The sequence below is a fragment of the Rhinocladiella mackenziei genome (genome assembly GCF_000835555.1).
Source record: "Rhinocladiella mackenziei CBS 650.93 unplaced genomic scaffold supercont1.4, whole genome shotgun sequence".
Classification (NCBI taxonomy): Eukaryota; Fungi; Ascomycota; class Eurotiomycetes; order Chaetothyriales; family Herpotrichiellaceae; genus Rhinocladiella; species Rhinocladiella mackenziei.
Window position 1 is genome coordinate 2,591,707 of NW_013550601.1, and position 15,665 is coordinate 2,607,371.

General features: G+C 51.5%; 4 protein-coding genes across 4 annotated transcripts; all 4 read right to left on the reverse strand.

The window, feature by feature from the left end:
- Positions 1-1,125: 1,125 nt before the first annotated feature.
- Z518_06068 (uncharacterized protein) lies at positions 1,126-3,400 on the reverse strand (the record flags this gene model as incomplete). The annotated part of the gene is made up of 2 exons (XM_013416878.1): positions 1,126-2,203; positions 2,256-3,400. 2 exons carry the CDS (start codon positions 3,398-3,400, stop codon positions 1,126-1,128), a joined length of 2,223 nt encoding a protein of 740 aa, XP_013272332.1.
- Positions 3,401-4,023: 623 nt separating this feature from the next.
- On the reverse strand, positions 4,024-6,606 carry Z518_06069 (uncharacterized protein; the record flags this gene model as incomplete). The annotated part of the gene is made up of 1 exon (XM_013416879.1): positions 4,024-6,606. One exon carries the CDS (start codon positions 6,604-6,606, stop codon positions 4,024-4,026), a length of 2,583 nt encoding a protein of 860 aa, XP_013272333.1.
- Positions 6,607-7,058: 452 nt separating this feature from the next.
- Positions 7,059-9,890, reverse strand: Z518_06070 (uncharacterized protein; the record flags this gene model as incomplete). Its single annotated transcript, XM_013416880.1, has 1 exon — positions 7,059-9,890. The coding sequence occupies one exon, from the start codon at positions 9,888-9,890 to the stop codon at positions 7,059-7,061; it is 2,832 nt and encodes a 943-aa protein (XP_013272334.1).
- Positions 9,891-12,388: 2,498 nt separating this feature from the next.
- Z518_06071 (uncharacterized protein) lies at positions 12,389-14,013 on the reverse strand (the record flags this gene model as incomplete). Its single annotated transcript, XM_013416881.1, has 2 exons — positions 12,389-13,553; positions 13,607-14,013. The coding sequence occupies 2 exons, from the start codon at positions 14,011-14,013 to the stop codon at positions 12,389-12,391; spliced, it is 1,572 nt and encodes a 523-aa protein (XP_013272335.1).
- Positions 14,014-15,665: the final 1,652 nt, after the last annotated feature.

Below are 15,665 nucleotides of genomic sequence, written 5' to 3' on the forward strand. Positions count from 1 at the left end.
ACTAAGTGATTTCTATCTCTGGCAGATGCCATGGATGGCGGAGATTCCGTGAGCCTTTGCACCTAAAACACCTTCTGCCGTCTAGGAGGAGTCTGTGACTGCTTGAACTACACAACAACTCTCGATGCCGCAGCCGTCCCGGTGACGACCATCACCATTCCTGGCGGAGGATCCACTACTTCCACAGCCGTCGAGACATCCTCAACGACGTTCTCGACATCATCAACAGCCTACTCACATTCTCATCCATGTCGGAGTCACCTTCTTTCACCGCATCATCCATCTCCTCCCCCCCATATCCCTCACATCTTCTCGCGCACCTTCTGATTCTGATACTCCTTATCCATCATCCCGAAGAGGGCATCTCTGCTAGCGGCGAAGCTGGAATTGCCATGGGCATTATATTCGCGATTGCGGCATTCGCTCCCAGCGGGTTCTTGCTTTACCGTACACATCGAATATTTGAAACCCTGTAGAAGCACCTCGCAGCAGCCGCTGCTGTCAACATGGGGAAAAGAAGTTGGACGGCAAATTCGCGACTTGATCACATCCTCTTCCACCTTATCGTCAGAATAATCGTCGGAATTACCGTCGCATGTCCAATACTCGGAGGAAACTAGAGCTGATCAACGGACTTGTGTTGCACACGGAATGATAACATCGATATGCTTTGCCGAATTTTTGCAGGCGGCGGAGCTTCCACATTATGATAGACTGCAATTTTCATGACCGAGATGACATGAAACAAATTAGGTAGAAGAGTTGGAACTCGAAATCTCAGATGGCCTCAGTTATTTTGATGATTTGATTTCATGCTATTCTACAATATATATGTATATGTAGGGAGCATAGATAGGCTGATCTGTCCGCCTCTCAGTTCGAGTGTAGCCCAGCGCTTCTAGCTTGCCCTGCACTTGATCTGATCAGATCGCTGGCTAAAGCTGTTCGGTGTGCAATGAGACATGTTTCGTCAGAATAAAAATAATGCTCCAAATGAACTCGTTCTCCGCTTCAAATCTTGCTGTAGCACACTCGTCGTTGGGTACATCCATCATCAATCAAACAAAGTCGCGCCACCGGAGGCATTTAGACGTTTGGCATATACACATGTGTCCTATGTCAATGTCACTTCCCATTTCCATTGCCCCCGTTGCCAGCGACTTTGCCTTTCTTCGCCAACGCTTCTTTACACTCGTCACAATACCATTTGGCACTCTTGGGAACACTTTTCAGCCCGATGCATTCGAGGTGGAACCATTGCCTCGGACAATCGGGTTTGTCACAAGCTACCATCTCCCCGTAACTGACGCCCTGGCAGTAGCAGTATCTTTCCTCGTCTTCCTCGGCGGCGTCATTTTCTTCATCGTCTTCGTCTTCCGCGTCATTGTTGCCTACATCTCGCTCTGACGGGGTGTTGGACTTGGTGGTGTCACTCTCTTCTTTCAGCCGCTGCGTCGTGGGCAGTTGTAAGGTCGATATGCTGCCGCCCTTCTTGTGGGATCGCTTCATCGGAAGTCCCTTGGGTGAGAGCGAATCATGAAGCCCGTGGTCTTTCACTCTCGGTCTTGCAACGCGTTTGGTCTTCGAACCATTGCCATTGCCATTTGTCGATCCGGTCTCCGCAGCTTCGGCTTCAGCAAAAGTTCCCGTCACGGGTGTCGACGTCTTTGAAGCTCTCCCTCGTCCTGATCGCTCACTTCGCAGTTCACTTGTTTGCAGTGATAGCGGGAGACGGGGCGAGGCAACTCCTTTCGACGCGACTTCTTCCGCAGGTTCGCCCCGGGCGGTCTCTTGTCTACTGGAGGATCTTTCCAGCAAGAGGGCTCCACGCAGTTGATGCTCGCTGTTGGATCCATTCACCGCGTCAGGCTCATCTTCGACCAACCGATCCCCTTTGTCTGTTTTGGTTTCCTTCATTGTGGCTTTGGCTTCACTCGTACTTTTCCCACTTGCTGTGGCCACACTGTTCAACTCTGGTGTGCTGGCTGCCACAGCGTTGTTATTATTCCCGTTCCTGTTCGAGATCAAGGAAGAAGGTCGTCCTCGAGCGCTATCAACTGTCTGCGTGGAGTTCTGCCGTCCTCTCCCGGCGGCCGGTCGTACGGTGGAAAGCGCCGGGCTTTTTATGTAGGCTTCTTTGCCTGCGTTTCCGGCAAGTGGCGAGGAGACCAGCTTGGGTGAGTCTTGAGTCGAGGCATTTATCCTGCCGATCTCCAGGTTAGTGACGTGTCCTTCAAAACATATTCACTACATACCTCTTCCGAGCCACGGTTGTCATCGCCGCCGAAGCTTTCCTCTTCTTGGCATGGTCTTGCTGGGAGTTCTCCCTCGACATCGGACGGCCTCCCAAAGCACCGCTGACGGATCGTTCCATGCTCACTCCTCCCAGCGCCGGCTTATCAGACTTCTTTCTTTTACCTGGGCCTGCACCAGTGATTCCAAGGCCGGCCGGATCTGGCGCCGGTTCGACAACTCGTTTCTTTCCAATGGCCGTTCTCCGCGGAGGATTTCTAGACTCGTCAAAATCTGAATCAACGTGTTGCGTGGCTCGCTGTCTCCTGGCCATAATAGCTTCTCTCCTGGCTTCACTCCTATGTGCAACCTCACTCTCGTGTAGGATTGCGAGGCTGGCGGCAGCATCTCGGCGCGTGGCTGGAGCAGTGGACTTCTTGACCGGATTGGTCTCGGTGTACGCCCAATGCTTCAGACTTCCTAGCCTTGCTTCTTCCGAGATCTCATCGTCGATGTGTGGGAAAATCTTGTCCAGTCGGCGAATGTGTCTTGACACCTCCTCATTGGCGTTGTTGATGACATGGTTCTTTTCGTCCATGGTCATCATGACGGCGATTAAATTCTGTCTCAAAGCGTGGAAACGCTGTCTGCGTTCTACCACTGCTGGGTCTGCCGAGCGGCCGGAGGTCAGGGACGCATTGTCGAGAGAAGCGCCAGTAACACTATTGACCTCACTGACATTGACAGATTCGTCCGCGGTGACGGAACCTGTCAGACTCTGCGTTGCGGGAACCAAACTCTTGGTGCCCATCGCCGTGTCGATCAGGCATTGCTCCAGTATCTTTTGTAGATTCTCCTCGGGGCCCCATCCTTTCGCGTCCACCTCTTTCAACAGCGACACGTGTCTGCGGAAATCTCGTGGCAGTGCAGCAATGGCATCTGCAAAATGCGAAATGGCAGGATAAAGGCCGGGAGGTTCGTCAGGGCTCGAATCGTCCCTGATCGGGGCCGAGACACCAAAGGAGGCCAGAGGGCGGCCAGAGTTGGAGGTAAGAGAGTTCTGGCGCAGAGCAGCAAAGCCGGAGGACTTGGAAGATCTTGCAGGGTTTATTCGAGTCAAGCGAGATGGACCACCTCGGAAATTCGAGGTGGGAAGAGTTGTAGTCATTGTAGTCGTGGACATGGGGATATCGCTGAGGAAGACGGGTGGGAGGAGGAGCTGTTGGTGTGCGATTAGCAAAGTCGGCTGGCTAGGTTCGAGTGAAGATCTCACCACATCGAGGGGCTTGAAAACAGCACAAACTTAGACAGTCACACAGCAAAGGTGAGAAACTACCCTAGCATCGCGAAGAATTTAAAAAACGAAAAAAGGGAAGGGGGATGGTGGAGCAAGAGGTGGTGAAGTGAATGGGAGAAACCGAGAATCTGGGTTGCGTTGCGCGCATCTTCCCCCAGAAAGGCTCGTTGCCAATCGGCGGTTGGTGACATCAGCTCCGATTTCTGGCGTCACGTGCTGTATTATGTAAGCCATGAGACGAACGCACTGACTTTTTGGCTCCCCAGCCTTATGACAAGTTGTTTATCCCGTATTTGTTCTGTGGCATAGCAGGTGGTTTCATTTCTCGCAATCCCTCGTGCCAATGGCTAGTCCTATGCTCCTAAAACTGAAAGCTAGTAATCGTAATACGGCATTCTCAAAAAGTCATCATCCCCAAGAACAAAAGAAACCGAAGGATAGGTCAAGTCATGACTTCCTCCGTCGACCGTTCGGCAGAGTCATCATGATGGCTTTTAAATCCAGTCCCTGTCAACTTGAGGCAGCTGTTCCTGGCCGATATCCAATGCAAGTTGAGGAGCATCGTCCGACTTCTTCTTTACCGGACTCTTCTTTGGGCTACGAGCCTCACGGGGCGGACCAGCTCTCACATCCTCCACTGGCCAGCCATCTGCTTTCGCTGCCGAGACCCAACACTTCAATCCCTCGTGCACACCTCCATAGAATTTCTCTTTGCATGTCCGCAGGCTGCCACCCATGACTTTCTCAAATCCCGACTGCTTCAGGTCTTCCCTCAATTCATTGCGTTCCTCTGTCGTGGGCAGCAAAGCAATCAGCCCGTTCAACAAGTCCAGATGAGTTGCAAGATATTGGGTTGCCTCCCACTCGACCCCGCCGACGTACGGAGCTGCAGGGTGAGGTGGTCGTGGGACCGGAAAATGGGCTCGAGCAAACCCCGGGGTCTCGTCGACCTCGATGATGGGAATAACGTTCAGATGATGGAGAAAGATCCAGAACACTTCTTTGGTGACATTAACGACCTCCTTGCACCAGACCCGATAAGGCCGAGGGATATGCATCTGGGAGACAAAATCCAAAGGCTGCTTGCCATCTTCTGGAGCGGGATCTTTGAGAAATCCAAGAATGTTCTGTGCGCGTTCCTGAACTTCCTTCTGATCGCCGCCCACGACCGCGGACAGATGTGCAAAGAGGAGCGAAATTATGACTCCTCTGGTGTTGAATTCGGAAGGGCCCTTTCTCTCAGGGTCAAACAACATACCCAACAAAGCAGAGAAAAATTCCTTTTCCACCTGGCGCAGCCGCTGGAGGGCAAGCGATGTCGTACACAGACCTTTCAAGCAGAGCAACGTTTCATGGAGGAGATTGTCTTCATGCTCTTCCCGCCACTCGATCTTCGTGATGCGGTAGTACAATTGGAGAAGGTCATCCATCCCGCCCTTGGTGACGAAGTGATCGGTCCAACTGATCGACTCATTCCGCAAGAGGATCCGCAATTTGTGGAGCTTGCTGACCTCGACCAATTCAGGCTTCTGGACTTCTCGAAGATAATGGATGAAATCACCAGGGGTGGTTGCACTATCGGCCGGATTGGGTGACGCAAGAGAGACTGTCGAAGCCATGGCCCTCGACGATGTGGGTCGCGAATTGCTGAGGTCGGCCGATTTATTTCGGGATTTGCTGCGTGACCTGGATGACGATTCAGGCCTCTCTGACTTGGAAGGTGAGCCTTCCTCGCGTTTGGTCAAGGTCAAGATTCGACTCCGGGGTCGAGACCGGGATCTCGATCGCTTGCCCTCTTTGCGATCCTCCCCCTCGCTCCGGGGTCTTTCGTTCTCTTTCTTCTGAGGACTTCTTGCGGATGATCTTACCTCCGACGCATCACCTGCGGCGGACTGACCGGATTTGGCTGTGGAACTACTGCCGATGCGTTCCCCCTTCATCAAACCGGCTTTCACATCTGGTTTGAGATTTCGCATATTGCTTCGCATGTTCAATGGAATGTTCAATGTATCTAACACCTTTTCGAATGCCGAGTCAAGTTCTTGAGGGCTCCATGGAGCTTCTGGCGAAGTCGGAGTTTCGGGCACTGATCGAGCTTCACGTCGGGCTTTCATGTTCAGGTTCTGGATGGCTTCGAAAACCCTCGACCCTCTCTTAGCCCGAATGTCTGATTGAGGAGAATCCGGGGATCGCGTCTCTAATGCCAGGCATACACCAGGCGTGCCCGATGAGCTTGGACGACTTGCGCTTTGGTCCTTGCTCTTTGGCCGATTCGCCTCCGTCTTAGGCTCATCGTCCATGTTCTCCGTGAATATGGAGCTTCTACTAGACTTGTGCTCCAGGTATGGCCTCTGCGGCGGCTTGTAGTCCCACATCGATGGAGTGGAAGGACCACATCCATAAAAATTTCTCTGTTCTGACGGCCGAAACTCTGAATAATCCTTTGGTGAGTACAGTTTTATCTCTTCCTCGATCGTCCTTCGTTTCGACATTGGGTACAACATCGTGCCGTCTGTACCTTCAACCGGCTGGGTCGCGAACTGTGCCCAGATAGGAGTATGGTTTTCAGACGGTGTTGATTTCGACGGCGAGGCGGTCTCAGAGTTGTGTATCTCTTCCCTCAGATCCTTCTTGGATTTTCGTTTCAATAAGCCAGTCAGATTGGTGGCCGACTTGACCTTCTTGGGCTTTTTCTCGGTCACTCGTTCTTCAATCGACGAAACACTTCCCGAATCCGGGTTCTTTTCTTTACCCAGCATAAATCCTTTCAATGAGACAGAGCTTCCAGCCTTTTTGTGAGCAGGTGGAAGAGTAGGTCGAGGTTCATCGTCCGATTTGATTGTGATCCGTTTTGGCGGAGGTGGGCTGTTGATGTGTCGTTCTCCGAGAGGACTGGCAGAATAAACACCGTCGTGGCTGGATGGCTTGGACGACTTGGTAGGGCTCTGGCTCTCTTTTCGGCGTCCTCTCAAAACATCTCCCACCGACGGTACGCGGTTATGGTGGGATTTTCGCCCTCTCTGTTGAGGCTCGGGATCCTCGAAAATTCGAGCAACTTGATGGACTGTTGGGCCCATGGCGGAGGAAGACAATATATTTGGGCAGGGTGCCTAATCAGATCCCATCATCATTGGTACAAAAACAGGTAAGATACAACGCACAGGCGGCAGATCAATCCAAGATCACGTCTGGATGTGGAATTTCTCCAGCCTCAACCGCGGCTGACCACGCAACCGTAAACAAAAGGGCCGCTACCACGGCAACAATTGCGGACATGGATAATGCTTGGCTTCAACCTCCCTCTTCGCCACCCATAATTAGAACTTGTATCTGAACAGGGTACGCCGCAATACTGATATTATTACCGATGCTTCGAGCCGCATCCGTGACATGTTCGTGTTGTTCTTCTACTGATCCTAATCATACAGTGGTAGAACCTCATCATCCATTGCAGTCAACGTGACACCAAAAGTCCCCGTTCCTATCTAACCGCGAGGATCACAAGACCAATACCAAAATTCTAAAATCATCACTGCACAACACCTTGACGCCAACGATCAATCTGCGCTCTCTGCTTCGGATCAAGAGGAGGCCCCATCATTGGATCCTGTGTATATGGTTGATTGCCATACCCGTACGAGTGTGCACCCATTTGCTGTTGCATATGCATGGGAAGAGGAGCGCCATAAAGTGCAGGCGTCGAAACCCCCAACGTTCCATTCATATATGGTGACACATTGTTCTGAGCAAGATTCCCATAAGATCCATTGATAAAGCCGCCGTTTTGTTGTGTATATCCCCGGTTCGCGGTCCGACTGGAAGGATGTGCCGGTCTCGACTGATGGCCCACAGGATGGGCTTGCAAGATATCAGCCAGACTATGCAGAGATCCAGTTGGGGCCCTGGCACCGGTGTCATTGGCGCTACCTCCGCTGACCTGCCTGCCATTTCTCAAGGCTTCTTCTTTTAATCGTTTTCGTCTTTGCGCCAAAGTCTCCTCGTCGTCGGGGGTCTTGGAAGGCAGTGGAGCATTGTTCCCAACATTGAGACCTAGTTCACTCGCCACCTCTTCTGCGAATTGACCTCCGCTGCCCTTCCCCTTCCCCAGCTTCATCCTTGCGGCACGCTGTGCTAATGTCTCATCTTCTCGTTCAGGGAGGACCCCTGGTTCGAGGCCAGGCACGTCTTCGATGACAGGAGCACGGCTTGTTTCATTGACCTCACTCTGAGTCTCGGACTTCATTGGTTGTAGTGGCTCGCCGCGCAACCTTGCACGACGGTGACTGAGCGGCTCGTTCTCTTCCATTTCTCGCCTTTCTATAAGTCCAATGGGCCGATGAGCACTGGGAAGATTGGCCCTATCCTTCTCCGCAAAAAGTACCCCAAGAGGTATATCCTCATCATCGAAATTTTGTCTGTCAGCGTCGTCATGGTCTTCCCAGGCCAGGGTGACATGCTTGGTCTTTCGAGCTTTCTGCTGGAGTTGAGCGACCGCGTCGAGCTCGAGAAGCGTGGAGTGCATGCCATTCGGAAAAGCGTCCGCAGCCGTACGATTGCGTTGTTTCTGTTGCTCTTTGCGCATTTGCAATTCAGCAAGCAAGGTGGTCGGTGCCGTAGAGAAGCTTGGACGAGCGGCCCCTTCGTCTTCTTCTTGGTCGGAAATCTCGTCCGCATCCGGTGCTATTGATTGCGCTGCAGCGCGGTCAAGTTCGTCCCCTGTGGCGTCCCCATCGCCGTCGAGCATATCTTTAGAATCCTTGGACTTGGTTCGGCCCACTCTCGATCCGGATAGTCCAGTGCTAGACCGTCTCGTCTTAAACATCGTACTCAGCGAACTCCGACGTTTCTTGGCCTTTTCGTCAGGCAATTGCGTACTCTTCCGTGGAGATGCATGGGGTCCATAAACTTCCTTTCCCAGCTGGCCGGCGATTGGATGGTCTGTGAACGCGGAAACAGGAGCGTGGGCCGCCGCGTCCAGGATACTATCCAAGGTTTGGACGGCAGAACCATTCTTCAGCTGCAAGTCTTGGGTAACACTGGGGTGTTCAAAGAATGCGCTTGCGCGCAATTGAGGGGGAAGATTCAACGTTGATCTCTGGCCTTGCAATTTGTTATTGTCTTGGTCTGCGAGCCAACCAGCAGATTTGCGCATGTCTTCAGGGATTCCACTGAGAGCCTGGAGTCGACGCTTTTCTCGTTCGGCAATGTCCACTTTAGACAACCGCTGAGGTAGATTGAGCATGGCGGGAACAGGAGCAGGATAATATATCATCTTCTCGCCGGGCTGGGCTTCTCTATACGCTTTAGCGTCCTTTGCTAGCGGGGGATGCTGAAGCGATATCCGTCGCGATATAGAAGCAGTTCTTTCATGGAATACGCCCGAGTGGTAATGTACCCCATCAAAGTCATTGAACGCCGATTGCGCCTGACGATATGTATCATTGGAAGCAGAAGTCGGTGGTCTGTCCTCTTGAATAGGGCCATTGGAGGCGACGGGCGATGCGAGGAGCCCTTCTTGCTCAGGGAGGATATTGGCAGGTGCACGATTGGAGTTGAAGTCCAAGGGTCGACCTTCCAGAGGGGGTTCTGGTAATGGATGGTCGCGACGACTGCCTTTCGAGGAGTGACGTTCTAGATGCTGTTGGTGGCAGAACGGCCCAGAGCGTATGGAGCCTGCGGGAGAAGTAATATACCCCGAGGGAGAATATCCTCCCGATCGGGCCGTTTGATTTAGACCTATAATGGAGTTCGACCACGAACCTGCAGAGTATTGTCTTTGTAGGGCTGGGTGAAGGACATTATCCAATGTCGCCGGGGCAGAGGACTGGCGTTCGAGTCGCTTCTGACCTCGTCTCGTCTTATTCAACTCATCTTCCAGGCTCGAAGTCATGCTCAAGCGCTCGGCGCTCTCCTCCAATCGTTCCACATTCTTAACAAATGCCCCTTGCAACGATTGTAAATCTGGGGTCGGGTGATTGAGAGGAAGGTGACGACTGATGGACGCAGTTCTCATTGGAGGTTCTTCCGACGGGAGTGTTATGGTATCATCTGGCGGGGAAGGAGAGGTTTTCATTTTTGACGACACTCCCTGAGAAGAGGGCATCGGTTCTTCATAATCGTTGCCCTCCACCATTTCGTATGACTGTGACGAACTCAGGGACTTCAGCAGAGACCCAACATCTACAGATGCCGGCACAACTGGCCGGCCCGTGGAAGGGTCATCATCGCCCGAGAATTGATCGAAACCGAGTGACAGAGGAGGACTGGATATTTCGGGAAAACTGGGCGAATGCGAGGCCAGGTCACGAGAGTCGTGATAAACAGCCTCATGGTCGGCCTGGGCGACGGAAGCATAGGCCATCTAAAGCTGACAACAACAGAGGTCGAGCAAGATGGCCAGATGCAGTCAGCCTGTCGAACGGTAACACTACACGTAGGAGGACGAGGGAACCCTGCAAGTCATGGCTGGTTCCTGGGATCTTATTGTGCAATTTTCATGCGGGAGGATGTCGAATAACGGTCGCGGATGTCAATGGCCGGGAGTGAGCGCAGAGGTTCGGTATAGGAGCAGGAGATGGTCAGAAGAGGACTCCGTTTGGCAAAGAGAGTTGCGGTATGGAACATGGAGATAGTTGACCGTTGGGCGGATGCAGTGATTAATTTAATCGTTGAAAGTTTATCTGAAGTCCGATGGAAATGGCGACAACAATTGCGTCGCGCGATAGCGATGGGCAAGGGCGAAAAGGCGCTCTGGATAAGGGAGCCTGGTAAGTTGTTTGGGGCTTTGGGTTGCTGGCGGTGGGCGGACCAGGCTTACCACTAAAGGCTCTAAGGGATTGAACTAAGTAAAAAGTGGGTTTCTCACATCCCACTTTTAGCTGCACATCTGCCGTTCAACTTGAACACCTACTTGAACACCGCCATCAACACTTTTTTTCAAGCCTCCAGGTTTTTTTCTGGCCTCCTTTGTTGACTCCACTTTCAACGGCTCGCTTGGTTTGTTCCAATGAGGGGCCTCGATAACCTTGGATCAGATGAACCTGGCTGGACCCTGTTGGTCCCTATCGGGGCCCTCTATTTCCAAGCTGAAAACATTCTCCGAATACAATGCAGTGGTGAAGGCAGACATAGCTGACTCCTTTGTCCTAGATCGCTTCCTTTGACCCCTCAATAGAATCTCTTGCACGGGGGAAATGAGATGCCTACGGAAGAAACATGCGACAAAGAAGCTGTTGTCTTGTGCCGAGTTTCTGTATTTAAAATTCAGGATTGGAGACCCGAGGTCTTCTCGTCAGGCACACCAATCATCGTGAATCTGCCCTTCTTTCTCGATCCTTGTTCTGCCATGCTGTTTGTTTCTGAGTGCCTGCTCCACTTCTCCCGGGCCCCAATTCCAATGATATGCTAAAGGACCTCCGTAACAGCGGCCCGTATCTCAAGCCACTGATCTGCCATCAAGATCAACCAAAGCCAATGGCCATGATCTGCAGGACATCGACATTGGACGTGTGTTACTGTTTGGAGGATAACTGCATAGCTTGTGGTTCGAAGAAGCAAGCAAATCTCTTTGCGACCCGCCGACCGGCCTCAGATAAAGGCCGCTGCAAAGCTGTCCGGCTATCTGCAGAGGCCAACAAGCACTTCCAAATTCCTTCCGGCAGGTTATCAAGAACCTTGTCCACTATGCCAGCCACCGTCCTGGCTGGACCCAAAAGAGTATCATCCACGGTGCAAATGCAGATAAAGAGATAGGACGATGCTATACATGTGGAAATGATAATCAGGCACTGTCAAAGTATCACGGACATTCAGGAACTCCGCAGATAAGGGCAAGCACATCGCTCTTGAACTCATTTCGCTACTTATCTGGATAATCCGAACACGTATCGTACAGAAGCGTCAAAGCTCAGACCCTTTTTTATCAAGGTACTAATATGTGCAGAACTGGCAGATGAAACGAGTCCATGATAAGGCATAGTCAAGGCTAAATCTGAATAAATTTAGAAGCCCCAAGGGAATGCTTGGCTGGGCTGCTGTCAGTAATCAAATCAGCCATTCCCAGCACTGCAGGGATAACGGATTGCTGACAATGCTGCATCTACCGTCCCCAGACTCCAAATGTAGTGCTGTATCTGTCTTCACATTGGCACAATCTAGTGTTCTAGAGCTCGATATATGACCACCGCACAAACACCCTCACAACAAAAGGCCAGATTGTCCAAAAAATAGCCCTTAATCGAGCAATCTACCAACTTCTTCCAAATATAGCGTGCCAACCATGGTTCAACCGCAACTAGCAAATTGAATCCGACATGATAACTAGGCCATTGACTTTCAGCAAACGATTGATCAAGCTATATGGATGTTTGTGACCTCCTTTTGGCAACAGAGCCGTGAGTATTTTCCTGATGGTGCCGAGACTCCACTGCTCCGGACTCGAGATTGGAAGAGAGCAGCTGAATTCATCTCTTCATTGAGAATCCTCAGCGTACCTTTGGCATCCGACACAGCTCGACATACGCACAAGATCACACTCAGCGACGGCAAAAGGGCCCCGAACTGGATCCGTTCGTGATCATATTCGAGGTTTAGCTTGCTGAGAACATTAAAAAGTCTCAAGTGAAAAGACCGCCAGAGCAGGGCAAGGCATGGTAAAGTAGCGCAGTTGGGCCAATATGGTATCATATAGTGATCAATATTTATCTGCCACACATTGATCACGTCTCATTTCAACTCTCGGATACCGATCATAATTTCGTTTCACGCTTGGTGCCCACATACATCACGAGCCCCTTGCTAGAGAGGGATCTCCCATTAAAGCTTGATCTCCGACTTCATAGTCCGACTATAGAAAGGAGTTCAAACTCGCTCCTCCTCTCTCTTCACTACTTTCTCATCTTCATTCGGAGAACCATGTGAGATATCCTCATCACGCTGGTGTCTCAGATCCCGATGCGTGACCTCGGCCATGTCGGCATCGTATTCGACACTGAGGTTGCGACCTCTCTTCTCCGGTCCAACAAAGGCCAAGAGGATAACGTACGCGTACACTGCACCCATGAAAATACAAATGACCTTTCCATAGTTGTATCTCTTGATGGTCTTGCCTTCCTTTTCGATCGGGGGAAGTGGAAATCGCTCACCGATGGTGGATTCGATAGTGGAGGATGCCGAAGAAGCCAAATTGCCCAACTGGTACGATGTACCGACCACGAAGGTTCGGAGAGAGCCGGGAGACAGTTCCATCAGGTGGATGGGGATCACACCCCAAGCACCCTGGACACAGAATTGTTCGAAGAACGCTGCTGCGATCACGGATTTCGAGCTGGTGAACGTGTAAGGATATAGGAGGGCACCGCCGACGACGCAAATGACAATGATGCTGAATCTTCGACCGAAAATCTGCGAACAGTATCCGATGGTGGTACCACCGGTCAATGCACCCAAGTTGGCAACGACCTGGGTGACGGTGACGGCGTCGGCGGAAAATTTGAATTGGTTGGTCAACATGGTGGGATACAAGTCCTGAGAGCCATGGGACATGAAATTGAATCCGGCCATGAGGAGGACCATGTAGATCAACAACATCCAGTGTCGCTTGAGAGCAACGCGCCCTTCAGAGATGAAGGTCCCGGCCAAATTTCCTTGCTGTTCACGAACAGCCTGGCGAGCACGGAAGGTATTTGTCTCGGGAAGACAGAGACGGAAGAGGATGATCAAAACAGGAGGGCAAGCGCCAAACCAGAAAAGTGGTCTCCAGCCGTGCGAAGTCGTATTCACAAGAGCTCGTGCGAATGCGGTTGCAAGAAGGTAGCCAAAGGCATAGCCTTGTTGAAGCATGCCAGAAATAATACCACGGGCGGCGTCTGGGCAATCTTCCAAGGCGGTAGCAGCTGCGTTGCCGTAAAGACCGCCCATAGCAATACCAAAGAGGGAGCGGACGGCTAAGAATTGGCCATAAGTCTGGCAAAAACCCGTGCCGAGTTCGAGGACAATGAAGAGAATGTTGTTGACAACGAACGGCCTGCATTGAGAGTAAGTCAAGATCCATGAACAGTAGATTCCCGTTGAACCAACCATTTCCGTCCATATCGATCTGCGGCAATGCCAAAGATGGCTGAGCCGACGGAACGGAACATGAGCACCAAGGTGATACCCCAGGTAATGTCGGTGTTGGATTTGCCAAAGTCCTCCGCCAGATCAGAGACGGTCAGAGACACGGTGAAGAAGTCAAAGGCATCCCAGGACCAAGCAATAAAGGCCACCAAAAAGAATAGCCATTGCTGAGTATTCAGCAGAGCCAACAACTTGAATGGATTGGGTGCCTTGTCCATCGATGGCTTGAGAGTCGTGAATCTCGTTGCCGCATACTTTGCAACAGACATATGTTTGTTGGTCAACTCCTCGTCATCGTAGATAGGATCATGTCTCATGTCTTTCTCATAAGGTGGGTTGGCACTGGGATGAATGTCGACGTGGGCCATGATGACAGGATCAGAGACGCCAATGGCTTGTCTAATGATTGATTCGAGGTCGGGGGAAGAAACAGAAGTCGTTCTGGGAGGGATTCTATCAACCTTTTTATCCCTCCAATTTCGACATTTTCTGGGTTGGCGGTCATGAGGGTTGGAAAGGCCCGTCCTCGTGGGGAACGACAATCGATCGGCACCTCGAACCGTTGTCAGTGAGGATAGAGGGGCAAGTGGTGTGCGCTCGGCAGACGATTGTGCCCATGCGGTTGGGGAAAAGCGAGCCCAACTGGCATGAAGCTGCGGGGATCTGTTATGGAGGAGCAAATAAGATGAGGCTGAACGGGGCCGCCCATGCATAGTGGCATTGGCCGCGTTTATCAGAGATGATGGAGAGTAGCATTGCGGCAATTAACCGGATGCAAGGGCACGCATAGACTTTGGGAGGATCGAACGCTGCGGCGTGAGAAGGTGATCATTCCATGGCTTCTAGAAGCCACAACGAAGATAGGCTGGAAGTTGAGGAGATGATGGAAAACGTCGAGACGATGAAGATGCTAATGTTACATAGATGATGATTTGGTTGTCTTGAATTGCTCTTGAGAGGCGGTATTGGTTGTTGGTCTTCTGATGCGCATGCTTGGCAATTGCGTTGCTGGCGGACTGTCCGGGCTTCCAATGCTCCCTCCAGCCTATCACGTCTCCATATTGCCATTGCTTGGGGAGCTTGAGGGGCCAGCAAGCCTCCCAAGCATCTTGCAAGCCATCCCGCTATATTGCTGGGCGCAACAGAACCTGCCGGGGTTGGAAGCTTGACCCAACGAGAAGCCAACAAACAAATGCCCGCCGCCCGTTGCCGCCATCAATTTTACCCGCACTTGCTTAAATCCGATACATATCATCTTCTCCCGACTGATACAATGGCCTGTAGATGCTTGAAATATGGATTGGGATGTTACTGTTTGTCAGAGGGGTCGGTTTGGTCAACAGGTCGTTCAATAGACTAAGACTGAGACCGCATCTGAATTCGGTCATCTGAGATTGTGGGTACACCAGACTCCTGAGATTACTATTTTACGGCCTGAATATTCTCTGTTGGTCAAAATCATGTGGATCGGCGAAGCTTCAAAGTCAACTTTGCCACATACCCAGAGCCAGGTCCATCAAATTTCCCTTTCTAAACCATCGGTTTATGTTAGAAAGATCCACTGAATGGCAGTATCACGGATTGATATCAAGGGTAGCTAGGTCTTCAAGAAAATACCTCAGAGGAACAGAGCCCTTTAAATATGTGACATTTTCCTTCTGCTCAATGTTTTCCTTCTTCGTCATCAAGATCTGGCCTTATTCGTCTTGCTCGCTTGTTGACCAACTGATACAACAATCATAACAGTAATGAGGTCTCCTAAACCACAACTCTCGAGTAATGCCAACGAAACGGCCAAGGATTGAGGTTGTCAGAAGGCCTCCCACAGGAGGACAAGCTTCTCGTTGTCGTCGCTTTCTCTCATCCTCTCCACGTCACCTTCGCGGAAGGGACCTTCCGCCAGGTCATCAGTCCTCTTCTGTCTGCCAAAAAGGCCTCCAACGCCGCTCTCAACGGCCTTCAAAATACCGGAACGCTGGGGCGTGCGACAAGTACAGAAAGCAACTGCAGGGCAGATCGA